Genomic DNA, 13,446 nt, shown 5'->3' with positions numbered 1-13,446 from the left:
CCTTTGCGCACGCTCTGATTCGACGCTCCGTAGAGTAAGCGTAGGAGGGGAGTGAGCAAGTAAAGGAACAAACGAGGACCTAGAGGAAGCGTTCCTCTCATCCCCATCACTGCGGACGCCCTCGGATCACTCGCGCGGTTCTAGTAACCTGTCATCCCTAAAAACTCCGCCATGCTGTCGTCATTAACAGCCACCTAACATCATGACCCTGCTTTCAGGTACAATCCCTCCACTCATTAAGTCAGTTGTCCAAAGCGATGAAGGGCTGACGACCAACGGAGGGCTCAAGATGCTGGTGACCATCTCCTGTGTCCTGGTGGGGCTGCTCCTACTCTGTGCGCTCCTGTTGGTGGTTCGGAGGAGGAGACGGGAGCAGAGGCTGAAGAGATTGCGAGGTGAGTGGAGGCTCGGCCGTCCCCCCCGCAAAGCAGGACAGACAGCTGGCTGGGGGGCAGTCGGCCCCGCGGAGGGACTTACCCTCTCTGGGCCAGGTCCCCGCGCCGCCTGGGTCCGTGACCTGTGATGTGCTGTCGGCAGGACTGCAGGGCCTCGTGCGCGAGTCGTGCAAACGTTACGACTCAGAAACTGAGTGAAAGCCAACCGCTTGCAAGTCTCCAGCAAGGCAGGCAAAGAGAATGACTTTCACGAGGGTTTGCCAGCCCCACTCTTTAATTCTGAGCCGCCGCAGCAATGCCACCAATTAACGGCCTCCTTTATTTTTGTTTTATTTTATTTTATTTTTAACATCTTTATTGGAGTATAATTGCTTTACAATGGTGTGTTAGTTTCTGCTATATCACAAAGTGAATCAGCTGTATGTGTACATATATCCCCGTATCTCCTCCCTCTTGCGTCTCCCTCCCACCCTCCCTATCCCACCCCTCTAGATGGTCACAAAGCACCGAGCTGATCTCCCTGTGCTATGTGGCTGCTTCCCACTAGCTATCTGTTTTACATTTGGTAGTGTATATATGTCCATGCCACTCTCTCACTTCGTCCCAGCTTACCCTTCCCCCTCCCCGTATCCTCAAGTCCATTCTCTACGTCTGCGTCTTTATTCCTGTCCTGCCCCTAGGTTCATCAGAACCATTTTTTGTTTAGATTCCATATATATGTGTTAGCATACTGTATTTGTTTTTCTCTTTCTGACTTACCTCACTCTGTATGACAGACTCTAACTCCATCCACCTCATTACAAATACCTCCATTTCATTCCTTTTTATGGCTGAGTAATATTCCATTGTACATATGTGCCACATCTTCTTTATCCATTCATCTGTCGATGGACACTTAGGTTGCTTCCATGTCCTGGCTATTGTATATAGAGCTGCAATGAACATTGTGGTGCATGACTCTTTTCGAATTATGGTTTTCTCAGGGTATCCTTTAAAAAGACCTTCCAGATTGGTTCTGGAAATGAGAACTATTTTATTGCCGGGAAATGGAAATTGAGGGCTTTATGGCCCTGGGAAAGCGTTGTGAGGCAGAAAACACACAGTTCACTGAATTAGAAATTGGAGCTGAAGCTTTGGTGTAAGAGTTTTGTTTTAACTAAGAAAAAAAAAAAAAGAATGGAAGATGAGATCTTGGACCAGATGAGAGCCTTTGTCAGCAGCACCGTTATTCCAATGTCTGGCTCTATAGATTCTGTGCGACAGGGCTCTTCCAGCTTCTGGCCAACAGCCCTACCTGCCCTGGCTGTGCAGTGTGAGGCCAATGAGTTGTTTCATATACAAAGCCCTGTGCAGGACAATGCTCTGAGTCCCTCCCCTTTCCCTGTCAGGGTATTTAACCAAGCCGCTTCTTGGTAAAATGTATATATAAGCTGCTTGCATTTTAGTATCAGTGCAGCGAGGAGTAACCAACATCCCATGTATTCTTCAAAGTTGCATTTGAGGAACAGGCCTGGAAGCACCATCCTTATAATATATCTGGGATATCCCCAAGCCTGGCCGGTAGACCTGGAAAACACTGACCTCTTGTGTAAATGCTTGGTTTGACTGTAGTCCAGTTAGAACAGCAGAACATGGGGATATTTTCACCTGTCTTCAAGTAGCCAGAGCACTCCCTTTGATGAGACTCTAACCCATTTTACTTTCAATGTGCTTCTACTTGGCCAACAAATTAAAATATTTGAAGTACATGGCACTCCATCTACAATAGTTCTTCCATTTATACCTTCTGTAGCCCAGTCATTCAGATGAACCATCAATCTCATTGAAATATCCTTTCTAAATCACATTCTCCACTTACCTTTTAATTTTGCAGATTCTCTTGAGTGAATCCTATATCCTAAGGGCCGTGCTAGGTGCTCGATGTACAAGATGAAAAGAAAGAGCCTTCTGAACTTTAGGTTTAGTGTATGAGGCAGACGCACAGGCATGTACCAGGAAAAGAGCCAAAATGTCACGAACGCTAAAACAAACAAATCCTACCGAAGCACAAAAGAGGAGGCGATTAATCACAACTAGGGAAGAAAAGGGGGGGCATTCAAGAGCTACAGAAAACAGCACTACAAAAACATAATGTTGCCTAATCTATTGAGAAATTCAGTATCAGGTGAGCTGTGCTGGATTCCATTCACAAGTGTTCGTCATTAAAATACCAAAAGGACTTTTTTATAACCCCTCTTTCACCGAAAACAGAAACCCATTGTGTGGACTTTAGGGACATCATTATTTTTTTATTTTATTTTTTTTTAACATCTTTATTGGAGTATAATTGCTTTACAATGGTGTGTTAGTTTCTGCTTTACAACAAAGTGAATCAGTTATACACATACATATGTTCCCATATCTCTTCCCTCTTGCGTCTCCCCCCCTCCCACCCTCCCTATCCGACCCCTTTAGGTGGTCACAAAGCACCGAGCTGATCTCCCTGTGCTATGCGGCTGCTTCCCACTAGCTAGCTATTTTACGTTTGGTAGTGTATATAGGTGGCATGTTTTTGTTGCATCTAGACAGCCAGGCCTAACTGGCTGCACTTAGAGGGCTATGAATCGTCCACATAACATTCTTAAAAATCAACGGTAACATTTTCTCATCCATCATTTCTATTTGATCACAAGGGTTTGGCAGCAAATGGGTTAAATGTTGAGGAAATCCTTCCCAGCATCTTCCACCCTCTCCCAAATTCACCTTTTCTTTTTGCCCCTGGTCCCCGTTGCTTACTTTTACCTCCCCAACTGTTGTATGATTTTCCTCTTCTACTTATGACTTAAGCACCTCAACTTCATTCTGCTCTTCCAAGAGCAAGGAAAAGATGCTAAAGATGTTGCTGACTCTTCCTGGTGCATTCAAGTTAGACTGATGGCAGGTGCGACATCCTTCCTTTTTGTTCTTAATAGTCCTTTGTAATTTAGTTATTGCTTTGCAAGGACTCTGTCCAGAAAATATCCTGGGCTGGCATTTTTATTGTCGGCATCTCTTCTATTCGACACCACTATTTTGTAGCTGGTCTTCGTAAAGAAAGCAATACATCACATCAGCGAGTCCAGCCTTTCATTCCCCAGAAATGGTTTTGTTTTCTTTGTGCCAGAGAAGACACAGAGCCAGCACAAAGGTTTCAGTGGGACGAAAATAAGTGCTGTGGCAAAGAAGATGTACTCATGGGAGTTGCTGAGGAGCAAAGTATTCCAGAGAAATAGCTTGCAGGGCTCAAAGGTATCTGCAGTCTTGCATTTTACGTGCTTAATAAAAACCTCCAAACCAAGAGTCTGACAAGAGGGCAGCAAGAAGGCAAAATGATCGGACACCTAATTCCACCGCCTTCCAAATGGCAAGTTTTACTTTGGATACACTGAAATATTTAATTCAACACACCCTCATTGATTATCTACCACATGCCAGGTGTAACATTTTTTAAAACCAACAGTAAAATTTTCTTATTAACCATTTCTATTTGATCACAAGATTTTGGCTAGGTCCTAGAGAGAAAAAAAGGTTACTAAGATTCTGTCCCAGAATGGTCAGCAAAGGCTTTCAAGGGACCGACTCATCTTTCTTTAACATTGAAAAGTGTGTCATAAAAGGGCAGAGCAAGTGACTAGGGCTGTTAAGGGGGAATCAGTGAAAGGCCAGACCTTGCCCCCAAAAGATCTTTGTCTTTTAGGCCTGAAGGGCCCTTGAAATGTTATGTTAATTAATAACACAAAATGTTTCCAATTCTCTCATGAAAAGAAAGCACAGCCACAGAGTTTACGGTAGTAGGTGCCTATCTATTAAACAGAGTTCATTAGTAGAATCATCCAGTTACTACCTGACCCACATAAGGCACAGATCCTACCCCTGGGTTAGAATCAGTTCAAATATATTTACAGATTGAATGGCTTCCTACAATATTTTATTATGTAAAATAAGGACATTTCTAATAATATGTCAAAGTTGCCTGAGCAACCACTGGTCAGGATCAAAACTGGAAATAAATCTGGATTATAGGAAAATACTGTAGGGTCCCTAATGAACACTGTAAGATCAACTCCCGTCAGAGACCTTGTTTGATCGCTAGATGCTACTCAATGTTTTTAAGCAGGTTTGTTTCACCGTATAGACAAGCAACCTAGTGAATGCACCATATGTAAACGTGCTTTTATGTAAAAATCAAAAAAAAAAAAAAAAGAAAGAAAATGGGACTCAAGCAATTTAGCCAACCTATATTCTTCCTTCCTGAGCGCTTTACTAATTTTAGAGCCTAGTGACCTCCTAAAGTCTAAATTGTCTTCAAGTGCTACATTTTTTAAAAATCTGTAACCTTATCCGGCAGTTCGGAAGCCACATTTTGCTTTAAGTGATGCCCTGATTTTTCCCCACCGCTAGATCCTTTGAAGTGCAAGGTTATAAAATAAATCACCATGATCCCAGCAGACACAACCTTATAAAAATTTGATTTCCATGTCAAGCAAACACGTCCGGTATCACTAAAAGCTCCCCCCTCTAGTATGAGTTTACCCAAGAGGGTGCAAAGCACCAACCTGTATGGGTCAACTGGCAGCGTCAAGCCAAAAAGCTACTTCCAAGACTTCAAAGAAGCTAAAGATAAAAGTCAGTGGATGACATAAAATTTGACCATGTTTCTGTGGCAAAATGGCCTCCTTCCCTTGAACAGAAGCCTATTTATTATTTTAAGCATGCTTTAAAGTGCATTAATATTATAAAGCCGATTAGTTCCAGGAGGCCGTTCTCAAAGAGAACGTGGCCTTAGAATCCTCCACAGGCACAGCTGAAGGGGTGGGCCACGACTGTTTAATATTCCATTTATCTGCCCTGCAAATGAGCTAAATCTCTCCTCATCTGTAAGACCAAAGCTTAGATTGAACTTTAATAGCTTGAACTTTGCATCTAGGAGCGTAAAGACCTTGGACTCGAGGTAGATTGCGTAAAGATGGTCATGGCACTGATGCATTGAGTCCTACGCATGCAAAGGGTCCCCGGTGCTCCTTAGTGAAGGGGTGGCAGGTGGGCACCCCCAGAGACTTCATTGCCCAGCTAATAAATGCCCAGTTTGGGGCTTAGATGGGATCAGAAGCCTCTACTCTGAAACTTTAGTTCTCGGCTTTGCGTTTTCTTCCTTCCTTCCTCTCATTTTTCCTTTTGACCTTCATTTTAAAAAAATTATCCTTTCAAAACTTCAAATGTGTTATGGCAGAACTAAATTTTTAAAAAGGGGTTTCTGTATATGAGAGTGGGGAAGCAAAGGAATAGTGGGATGGCAGCAGGGCCAGGCCACGTGCAGCCGTGGAGCGAGGGACGGGGGGTGGGCAGGAGCAGGGGGGGGAGAGTTGGGGTCAGCCCTGGGCTTTGCCCTGCCCACGTGTTCTATTTCGTTCGTGTTTGTATTTGCAACTTTCTGAGATGGCAAGTCTATACGGTTTTCTTTCTGAGATATATATTTTGCCATGGTTTTGGAATCAGCTTTCATTTGAGCTGATGATTGGGAGTCCTATTTGCGACCTTGTAAAAATGTAAATGCAGGTTTTATAGCCCTTAGGAATATAGCTACTTTATGAGACCCCTTTAAATTCCACAGAAAGCAGGGATTGTTGTGAGAGAGCTTGCAAATAAGAGCTTTTGAGAGATGGTAAAGCACGGGGAAATCTGCTGCCCCCAAATTGGTTTTATGTTTTTGTGGGTGTGTGCTAGTGACTGCTCGGTAGAGGTATGAATGGAAACAGATGCCATTCACTTAACTATGAAAATGTAATGATGTGGCTATGAATGAGAGTCCTCCTTTTTAAAGAAACATTAGCGTATGCCCAGCTGCAGTGCTGGAGGCCTGTGCTGCCTTGTTAATAAGAACCCCTCATGCCACGTACAGACCCCACAGGAGCGATGGTCCACAAAAAACACGGAACCGGGGAGACGACACTGCAATGCTCTTCATCCAGCCGAGGTGCCTCTTCCCCAGAACTGACTGAACCATGTATTAATTGACAGAGTGCTAGCACTTCCCTTGCTTTCTCTCTTCTTCCTTTTCCATGACGCTTTACTATACACTATCTTGCTTTAGTCTCTTAGTAGCTGTGCAAATAGGTGCAAATAAACTTGACACTGTTATGCTCTATTTTGCTGACATGAAAACTGAAGGGAACTTGGAAATCACACATCAGTTAGGGAAGAATTAGCAGGAGAGCCGAAATCACTGTTGTCTACCCAGTTCTCTTTCTGTGACACTTCTTCGGCTTTGGAACATTCAAGAAAGAAAACCTGTCGCATCCATATTAAGCTAGTTTAAAAAGATGAATCAAAGAAACATAGAATTAGAAGATATATTAACACAGAATCAATAGTGACTTTATAATTTTATATTTGCCCATCAAAAATATTTAGTTTATTTATTTTTTATCTCTATATTCACTACCACTCAGGCTCCCCTATATTTAAAAAAAAAAGGATTCCTTCTTGTTTGCCTATCTTCTAAGCTGCTGCCCTTCTTTCCACTTCTTTTCCCCACTGAATTCTTGGAAGAGTCTTTGATACTCAACTATTTTCATTGAGTCTCACCAGCTCCCAAATCCTCCGTCTCACTGCTCTCCCCACCACTCAATGAAAGTGCTCTCCTAAAGGCAGGTGACCAATTACCTTCAGATCCCCAGATTCTCCTTTCAGTTGTCATCTTCTAGCCCTCTTTGCACATTCAGAGTGTTAGCACATGTTATTTTTTTGAAACTGCTTTTTTCCATCTTTCAATATCACTAGGCTACCCTGGTAGTATTTCTCCATCATCTCCCCACCCGAAAGATGAAGAGGTGAGCACACAGCCCAGGATGGGCACAGAGAAGTAGCCGGGGCTTTAGGAAAGGCGTCACAAAGTCTAAATCTCAGACTGAGCTGAAATTTGTGAAAAAAAGTGACAGACAACACAAAAGGCTGTTGAGCTGTGTTGGGCAAGAAGAAGAAGATGACTTGAGATGATGTTCTCATCTTAACAGATGGCAGGTAGAAGAAGAAGGACTCAACATCTGTTTTACTTTGATGTGAACCAAGAGGAGAACTGTTCAGACCAGTAAATGTGGAACAAGAATTATAAAAAAGGAAGAAAGGGAGAGAGGAAGGGGGAGGGGGATTAAGAGAAAGGAAGGGGGGTGGAAGGGAGGGAAAATAAGAGGGAAGGGGAGAGGAAGGGAAGAAAGGAAGGGAGGGGGGAAGGAAGGAAGTGGGGAAGGAAGGAGGGAAGAGGGAAGGAAGGAAGGGGGAAGGAAGGAAGGAGGGAAAGAAGGAAGGAGGGAGGGAGGGAGGGAAGGATGGCAGGAAGGAGGGAGGGAAGGAAAGGGGAAGGAGGGAAGGAAGGAAGGAAGGAGGAAAGGAAGGAAAGAAGGGAAGAAGGAAGGAAGGGGGAAATGTCTTTCATAAAAGAGAGACCCAAGTAAGGAATTACCTAGAAATTATGCTATCTGAGGAGTGGTCAAGAAAATTAGAGAATTCAACCTCGAAAAGACAACACTGAAGCCAAGCTACTTGGGGCATGGCAGCTACCTGGAAATATTTGCATGGTTTTTTCAACGTTTCCAGAAGGTGCCGCTGTTATATCCAGATAGAAATTACACCAAGGGATTTCAACACAAGAGAAGGAAGGTGTCTCTCATGATTAATTGTATCCTCAGGAAAAACTGTATGTGGCTCTACTCTTCCAGGGACTGGGCAGAGCCTGGAGATAAGGGCAAAAGGGCCAATAGACAATATGAAAACAGGACGTTACAATGAAAGGTGCAAAGGCTGTGCTGAACAGATGCAGAGAGGTTAGACAGGTGCAGATGTCCTTGGAAGCCCAGGGAACCAGAACACCAACTTCACCTGCTGGGCTTGGGAGGGTGTACAGAGCAAGTCACGTCTGTCTGGAGGGGTGGGGACAAAGCACCATCTCCAAGGGTCTCAGAGGAACAAAGTCATGGGGGTCTCGGCAGAAAATGCAAGAGCAGGAAACTCAGAGACAGGGTTGGCGGTCCGAAGTAAGAGGCAACCGAGCTGGAAAGACTGCTGGGGCCAGCATGGGCGGCTGGTACCCTGAGCTGAGGATTCCTGTTGGTAGGGAGGTTCCTTTGAGAGTTTCAGAGCACAGATGCAACCCAGTGAGGGGGTGTGTTTCAGATCCATCACCCTTCCTGCAGTGGGGATGTCGCTTAGAGGGCTGAGAGTCTGGAGCTGGGGAGACCAGAGAAGGAGCTGCTGACGAGGAAATGAGAAGTGAACTGAGGAGAGAGAAAAGAGCCAGAGTCCCAGGGAGATGTGTTGAGTGGGGAGCCATCAACAGACTTGGAAGGCAGGTCAGCCGTGGGAAGAGGGGTCGGCACCCTACGTGCAGCAAGGGCATCACTCCATCCCTGGAGCATCCAGCGGCTTGGCTCATTTTAACCTCTGTCCAAGGCGCTGTGGAAGGGATTCAAGCATTTATTATGAGGCTGATTTGAAAAGTCTGTAATGCTTTTAAGATACCATGATTCCATGACTTTAAAAATATTATCTTAACTTGTCCCAGATTCCCTTCTCACCCCTGGAGAGAAGTGTGTCCAAAATTCCATCTCTCTTTCCCCTCTCCTTGTATAAACAGAAGACTCTTAGCCCATCTCAGCCCTGACATATCTCCCAGCTGGATACTGGATTCCAAATCTGTCCCCCAACTTACTTTAATATGCTAAAGGACTCAATATGTTTGAAGCCAAACATCTCAGCCTGCACCCAAATTGCTACTTCCAAGTCCTTCTAGACAACTGTTTCTGTCCCATGTGTTACCATATACCCAGCCCTGCGTATCCCAAATCTTGCCATTTCCCTGGACTCCCCACGGTCCCTCTGCCTGTCCCCTCCACACCCAGTAGGTCCCTGATTCTTGTAGATGCCCTCTGTCTACTATCATGTCATCCACTCCCCGCCACCAAGCCCCTGCCCGCAGCCCCCATCCTGGGCGCTCTGCATTGTCTGATTAATGCTGTTTATGGCACCTGTACCCACTGGCCACCACCTCTGTCCTCCTTCTTCCCCCCTTGGCCCAGGTAAAAGCTTCCAGATTATGGTCAGTGATGCAAAGTTGCATTTTCTTAGCTCCTTAACATCTTGACCATCCCCATTCCCCACCACCCCTAGAAACTTATCTCTGTAGTCACACTGACCGACTCCTTGCTTCCTGAACGAGCTCAGAATTCCAACACAGGTTAATTCTGCGCCCTGGAGCACTCTTCCCGTTAAAGTCCACACTTCCTTTAAGGTGGGCACAGTCGTCCATCCTTTCTGACTCCCTCGGCCTGACACAGCGCCCTCCAGGGTGTGTCCTCAGTCAGCTGGCATGAGACATCTGCTCCTCTGTGTGTTCCTAAGGATACGACATGTATCCCCCTCTGTGTATAAAGGACTTTGAGGACAGTGGCTAAAAAAGAGTTTGAACCAACAGACATTGGTTATGATTTTCTGCTCAGCTGCAGCAAATGACTGAATGTATCCAGATCCCAGTTTCCTGGTTTCCGAAGGAGGGCGCAGTAATTCCCAGGCAGAGACTGATATTAAGGGGACATGGGCAAGCAGTCCTAAAGTAACCAGTGCAATCCAGATTCCTAGCACGTGCTTAATTGTGACCGCGGTCCACTCGGTCCCACTCCCCGGAAGACATTCACGCCTAGTCCTTGATGCCAACTGTGCCATCCAGACCCCATCACTGTGCTTAAAACTCCACCAGCTCTCAGCTTCCTCAAAGGGGAACTCACAGAAGAAGTGAGTTTCCATGAATATAATGTTTCTCACAATTTAAGATGAGTCAGAAGGAGGAAATAGTAGCTAAGACAGAAGGAGAAAGGGATCCACTGTAAGATGATAAGCACAGGGAAGGGTAGACCAAAATGGCTTTGGGCACCTAAATACGCCGATGAAGAAGCCTACTAATTGTAGACATGGAAAATTTGCAGTTAGAGCACGTCAGTACTGGAGGGACCTCTGTCCTCACTCATTGGATGCCGCCATTCCTTGGTGCATTGATAGAAAAAAAAATCATAGAAGAGAAAATGTGATGACTAACTCCAGGAATAGAAAAAGAACGATGATTATGGCAGAACAAGGAACGCAGGTCCATTCTGAAGATGTCTGATTAGGAGTTTCCTTCAGATTGTGAGCTGAAGTACCGTGTTTTACTCTTTGGAAATTTTTCCTCTTTTTTAGAGTATTGAACTAGCCAGTGCTTGGTTGTTACATAGAGCTAATTAATCCCAAGCTTCTGGCATTTTATATATGTGTATATGTATATTTACTTTGTAAGTGTTAAATCATTCAGGAAGAGAAGAAGCTCATCATATTTACTTTGTCTTTGCAGATAAATATAAAGCCATGAGCTGAGAAATTAAATGCTGTTTTGCCTTCTTTGCTTTGCCATGTGGGTGGGATAAAGGGAGCTATTTCATTTCCCAGACAGAATCCATCTGTGCACAAAGCCGGGGCCTCACTGCGAGGCGGGACCTGGCATGGCTGACTTGAAGAGCTGAGCTTTGGTTCAGGGGGTGCCTGCCCACGTGTGGCTGTTCCCGTGACAGCCCACACCTCCCAATTACAGCGCTCTGCTCCCCAACATAAAAGCGACTGCATTCAATTGTCAGCCCCCAAAGATGAACATGCTCCAACAAATGCGTTGCTTCACTGGCACTCACACAGACAGCTGAATCCATTTCCAGAAAATTCTGTTCATTGAACACTTAACATCAAGGCTTTTTAGAGAGCAATGAAAGAAAAACATAAAGAAGGGCTTTGTGTTCTAAGAAAGGAAACATTTATTTTTGTCAAGTAAAATGTGTAAAAAGAACAAATTATATTTTAAGGGAAATTAGAATTTCAAACCAATGCCATCAAAAAAGTTAAAAAAAAATTACATCATTTTTAGGCAGGATTTCTTTTGTCAGGGGTGGTAACCAGATCTTGGTAAATAATGTCTCCAGAGAAAAGAAATAAAGAAGAGTTATCTTTCTGTGTTTGAAATAAACATCTAAGTTTCCAGACACAGTGATACGCTGTTTATACAATTCTTTGATCAACCAAAGGGAGGCATAGCTCTGTAATAATGACTTTTTTAAGTGATCATAAGCTTTTTCATTTTGATAACAGAAAGAGTAGAATTTGTACTACATAATGAATTACTTTCAAGATGTTAATTTTCTGACTTCTGAAAGTAAAATTGGGTTTTTGGAAAGTGGCAAATGAATAGGTTGTAATATAACCTTTAGCAGGTATCTGAGTATTTCTGTACCTATCTTTTTATGCTACCTTTATGCATATATGTGTATACATATATATGTATATATATGTGTGTGTGTATGTGTATATATATATATGTCTCATTTAGAACAGACAAGGAATCCATAAAAGTTTAGGTTATTAGCAATGATTTCGATATACAATTACATTTAAAAATGGTTATTGTCATCTGATTCTGTAGAATATTTGTCACAAATGCTTAAGTGAATGTTAATGAGTTATTTATCTTGTACTAATATCAACTTTCTTTCCCCAGATGCAAAGAGTTTAGCTGAAATGCTCATGAGGTAAGAACAAGACCTAGCAGCCCAAATATCATGTTTAAAAGAACTTGCTTTGATGATTTCTTTTTTTTAATGACAGCCTGAAATTGATAACCCATTTTTCACTTGACATATAATTTTCATTCTATGAAGCTAAGTATCCATGTAATGCTTGGTTAGAGACATAGATACCAAATAATATGCGTTTATGCACACCATAGGTAGTTTTCTTGTTGGCTGGACTCAACCAATAGAACATTTCCCATTAACCCGAGAATAATGAGGTGCATTTTAAGTAAGTAGCTTTGGTTTTGCTTTCACCAAATATGCCACTTTGAGGTCAAGCTTTCTTCCTAATGGTTAGCCAGGTGAAAGGGAATCCATGAAAGGGAATGGGTTCAAAATTGATGGCCTGATCAAGGAAGATTCTCCTTGCCTTCAGCTCTCACTGCCCCTTCAGCACCCCTCCACCAGAGCACCCACCACCTTCTGCTGCAAATAGCTATTCAGTCTGGTCTTGGAAGTCATAGCCTGTTTCATCACCATGTTAGGAGAAACCAGCACTATAGTTGCCCCACTCATAACTGTTGAGTAGATGAATGACTAGGGGTAGTAGAATAAGTAAGTGCATGTTCACAACTGTACAAGACACCCCAACCTTTGCACTTTATATTGTAATGATTAAACCAAAAGTAAAAAGAGGATAATCAGAGTCTAGGAACCAGATAAGAAAAATGTCAGGGAATTTCCTGGCGGTCCAGTGGTTAGGACTCAGCGCTTTCACTGCCAAGGCCTGGGGTTGGATCCCTGGTTGGGGAGCTAAGATCCCGCAAGCCGCAAGGCGTGGCCAAAAAGAAAACTGTCAGGGACCCTGATGGTGACCTTGACGTTGTCATTTTAGGATGACTAACGTAGGAGATAAAAAAGATGGAGTATAGGGTCTCTTCCCATCCCCTACAGCACCACAGTTGGCTTTAACTTCCTCCCTCATCTTTGCATATCAGAATAAGTACTTTATTGTTATTCACAAAGAGTCCTCTCCCATATCACCAGTATGTGTGAAGACCTAAGACAGAGGTTGAATACCGTTGGCCCATGGATTACATTTCCCACAGATGTCTTTGTTTGTCCATACTGTGTTTTAAAACAGTGTGAATTGTTGGTAACAGATATGAAGGAATCAAGAATGACTCTGAAATATTTGGTGTGAGCAGTTAGATAAACATTGTTGCCATTTGCCGAGATTAGGAAGATAGATGCAGGGTATGGACTTTTTTTTTCTGTAGGGCAGAGGAAGGGGGTGTGGGTCAGAAGAAAAGGCTTGTAAGGGTCATGTTGGGGATGCTTTTTAAGCCTCCAATGAAGGTGTCAGATAGCTGGTAGCAGGAATCTGGAGCCCAGAGTAGAGCTCAGAGATGCAAAGGGTCTGTAAAATGTCTCTGTCTATCTAATCCCATCACGCT

General features: G+C 43.6%; 1 protein-coding gene across 1 annotated transcript in view; it reads left to right on the top strand.

Annotated features, from left to right (window-relative positions):
* Window positions 1-13,446, top strand: part of DSCAM (DS cell adhesion molecule) — a 742,440-nt gene that overhangs the window by 693,129 nt on the left and 35,865 nt on the right. Inside the window, 2 exon segments of the mRNA XM_057544948.1 lie at window positions 219-395; window positions 11,977-12,007. Coding sequence (XP_057400931.1) covers window positions 219-395; window positions 11,977-12,007 — 208 coding nt within the window.

This window comes from Balaenoptera acutorostrata, chromosome 4 (genome assembly GCF_949987535.1).
Source record: "Balaenoptera acutorostrata chromosome 4, mBalAcu1.1, whole genome shotgun sequence".
Classification (NCBI taxonomy): Eukaryota; Metazoa; Chordata; class Mammalia; order Artiodactyla; family Balaenopteridae; genus Balaenoptera; species Balaenoptera acutorostrata.
The sequence above is the reverse complement of the archived record's forward strand: the minus strand, read 5'-3'. Positions and strand labels throughout refer to the sequence as shown.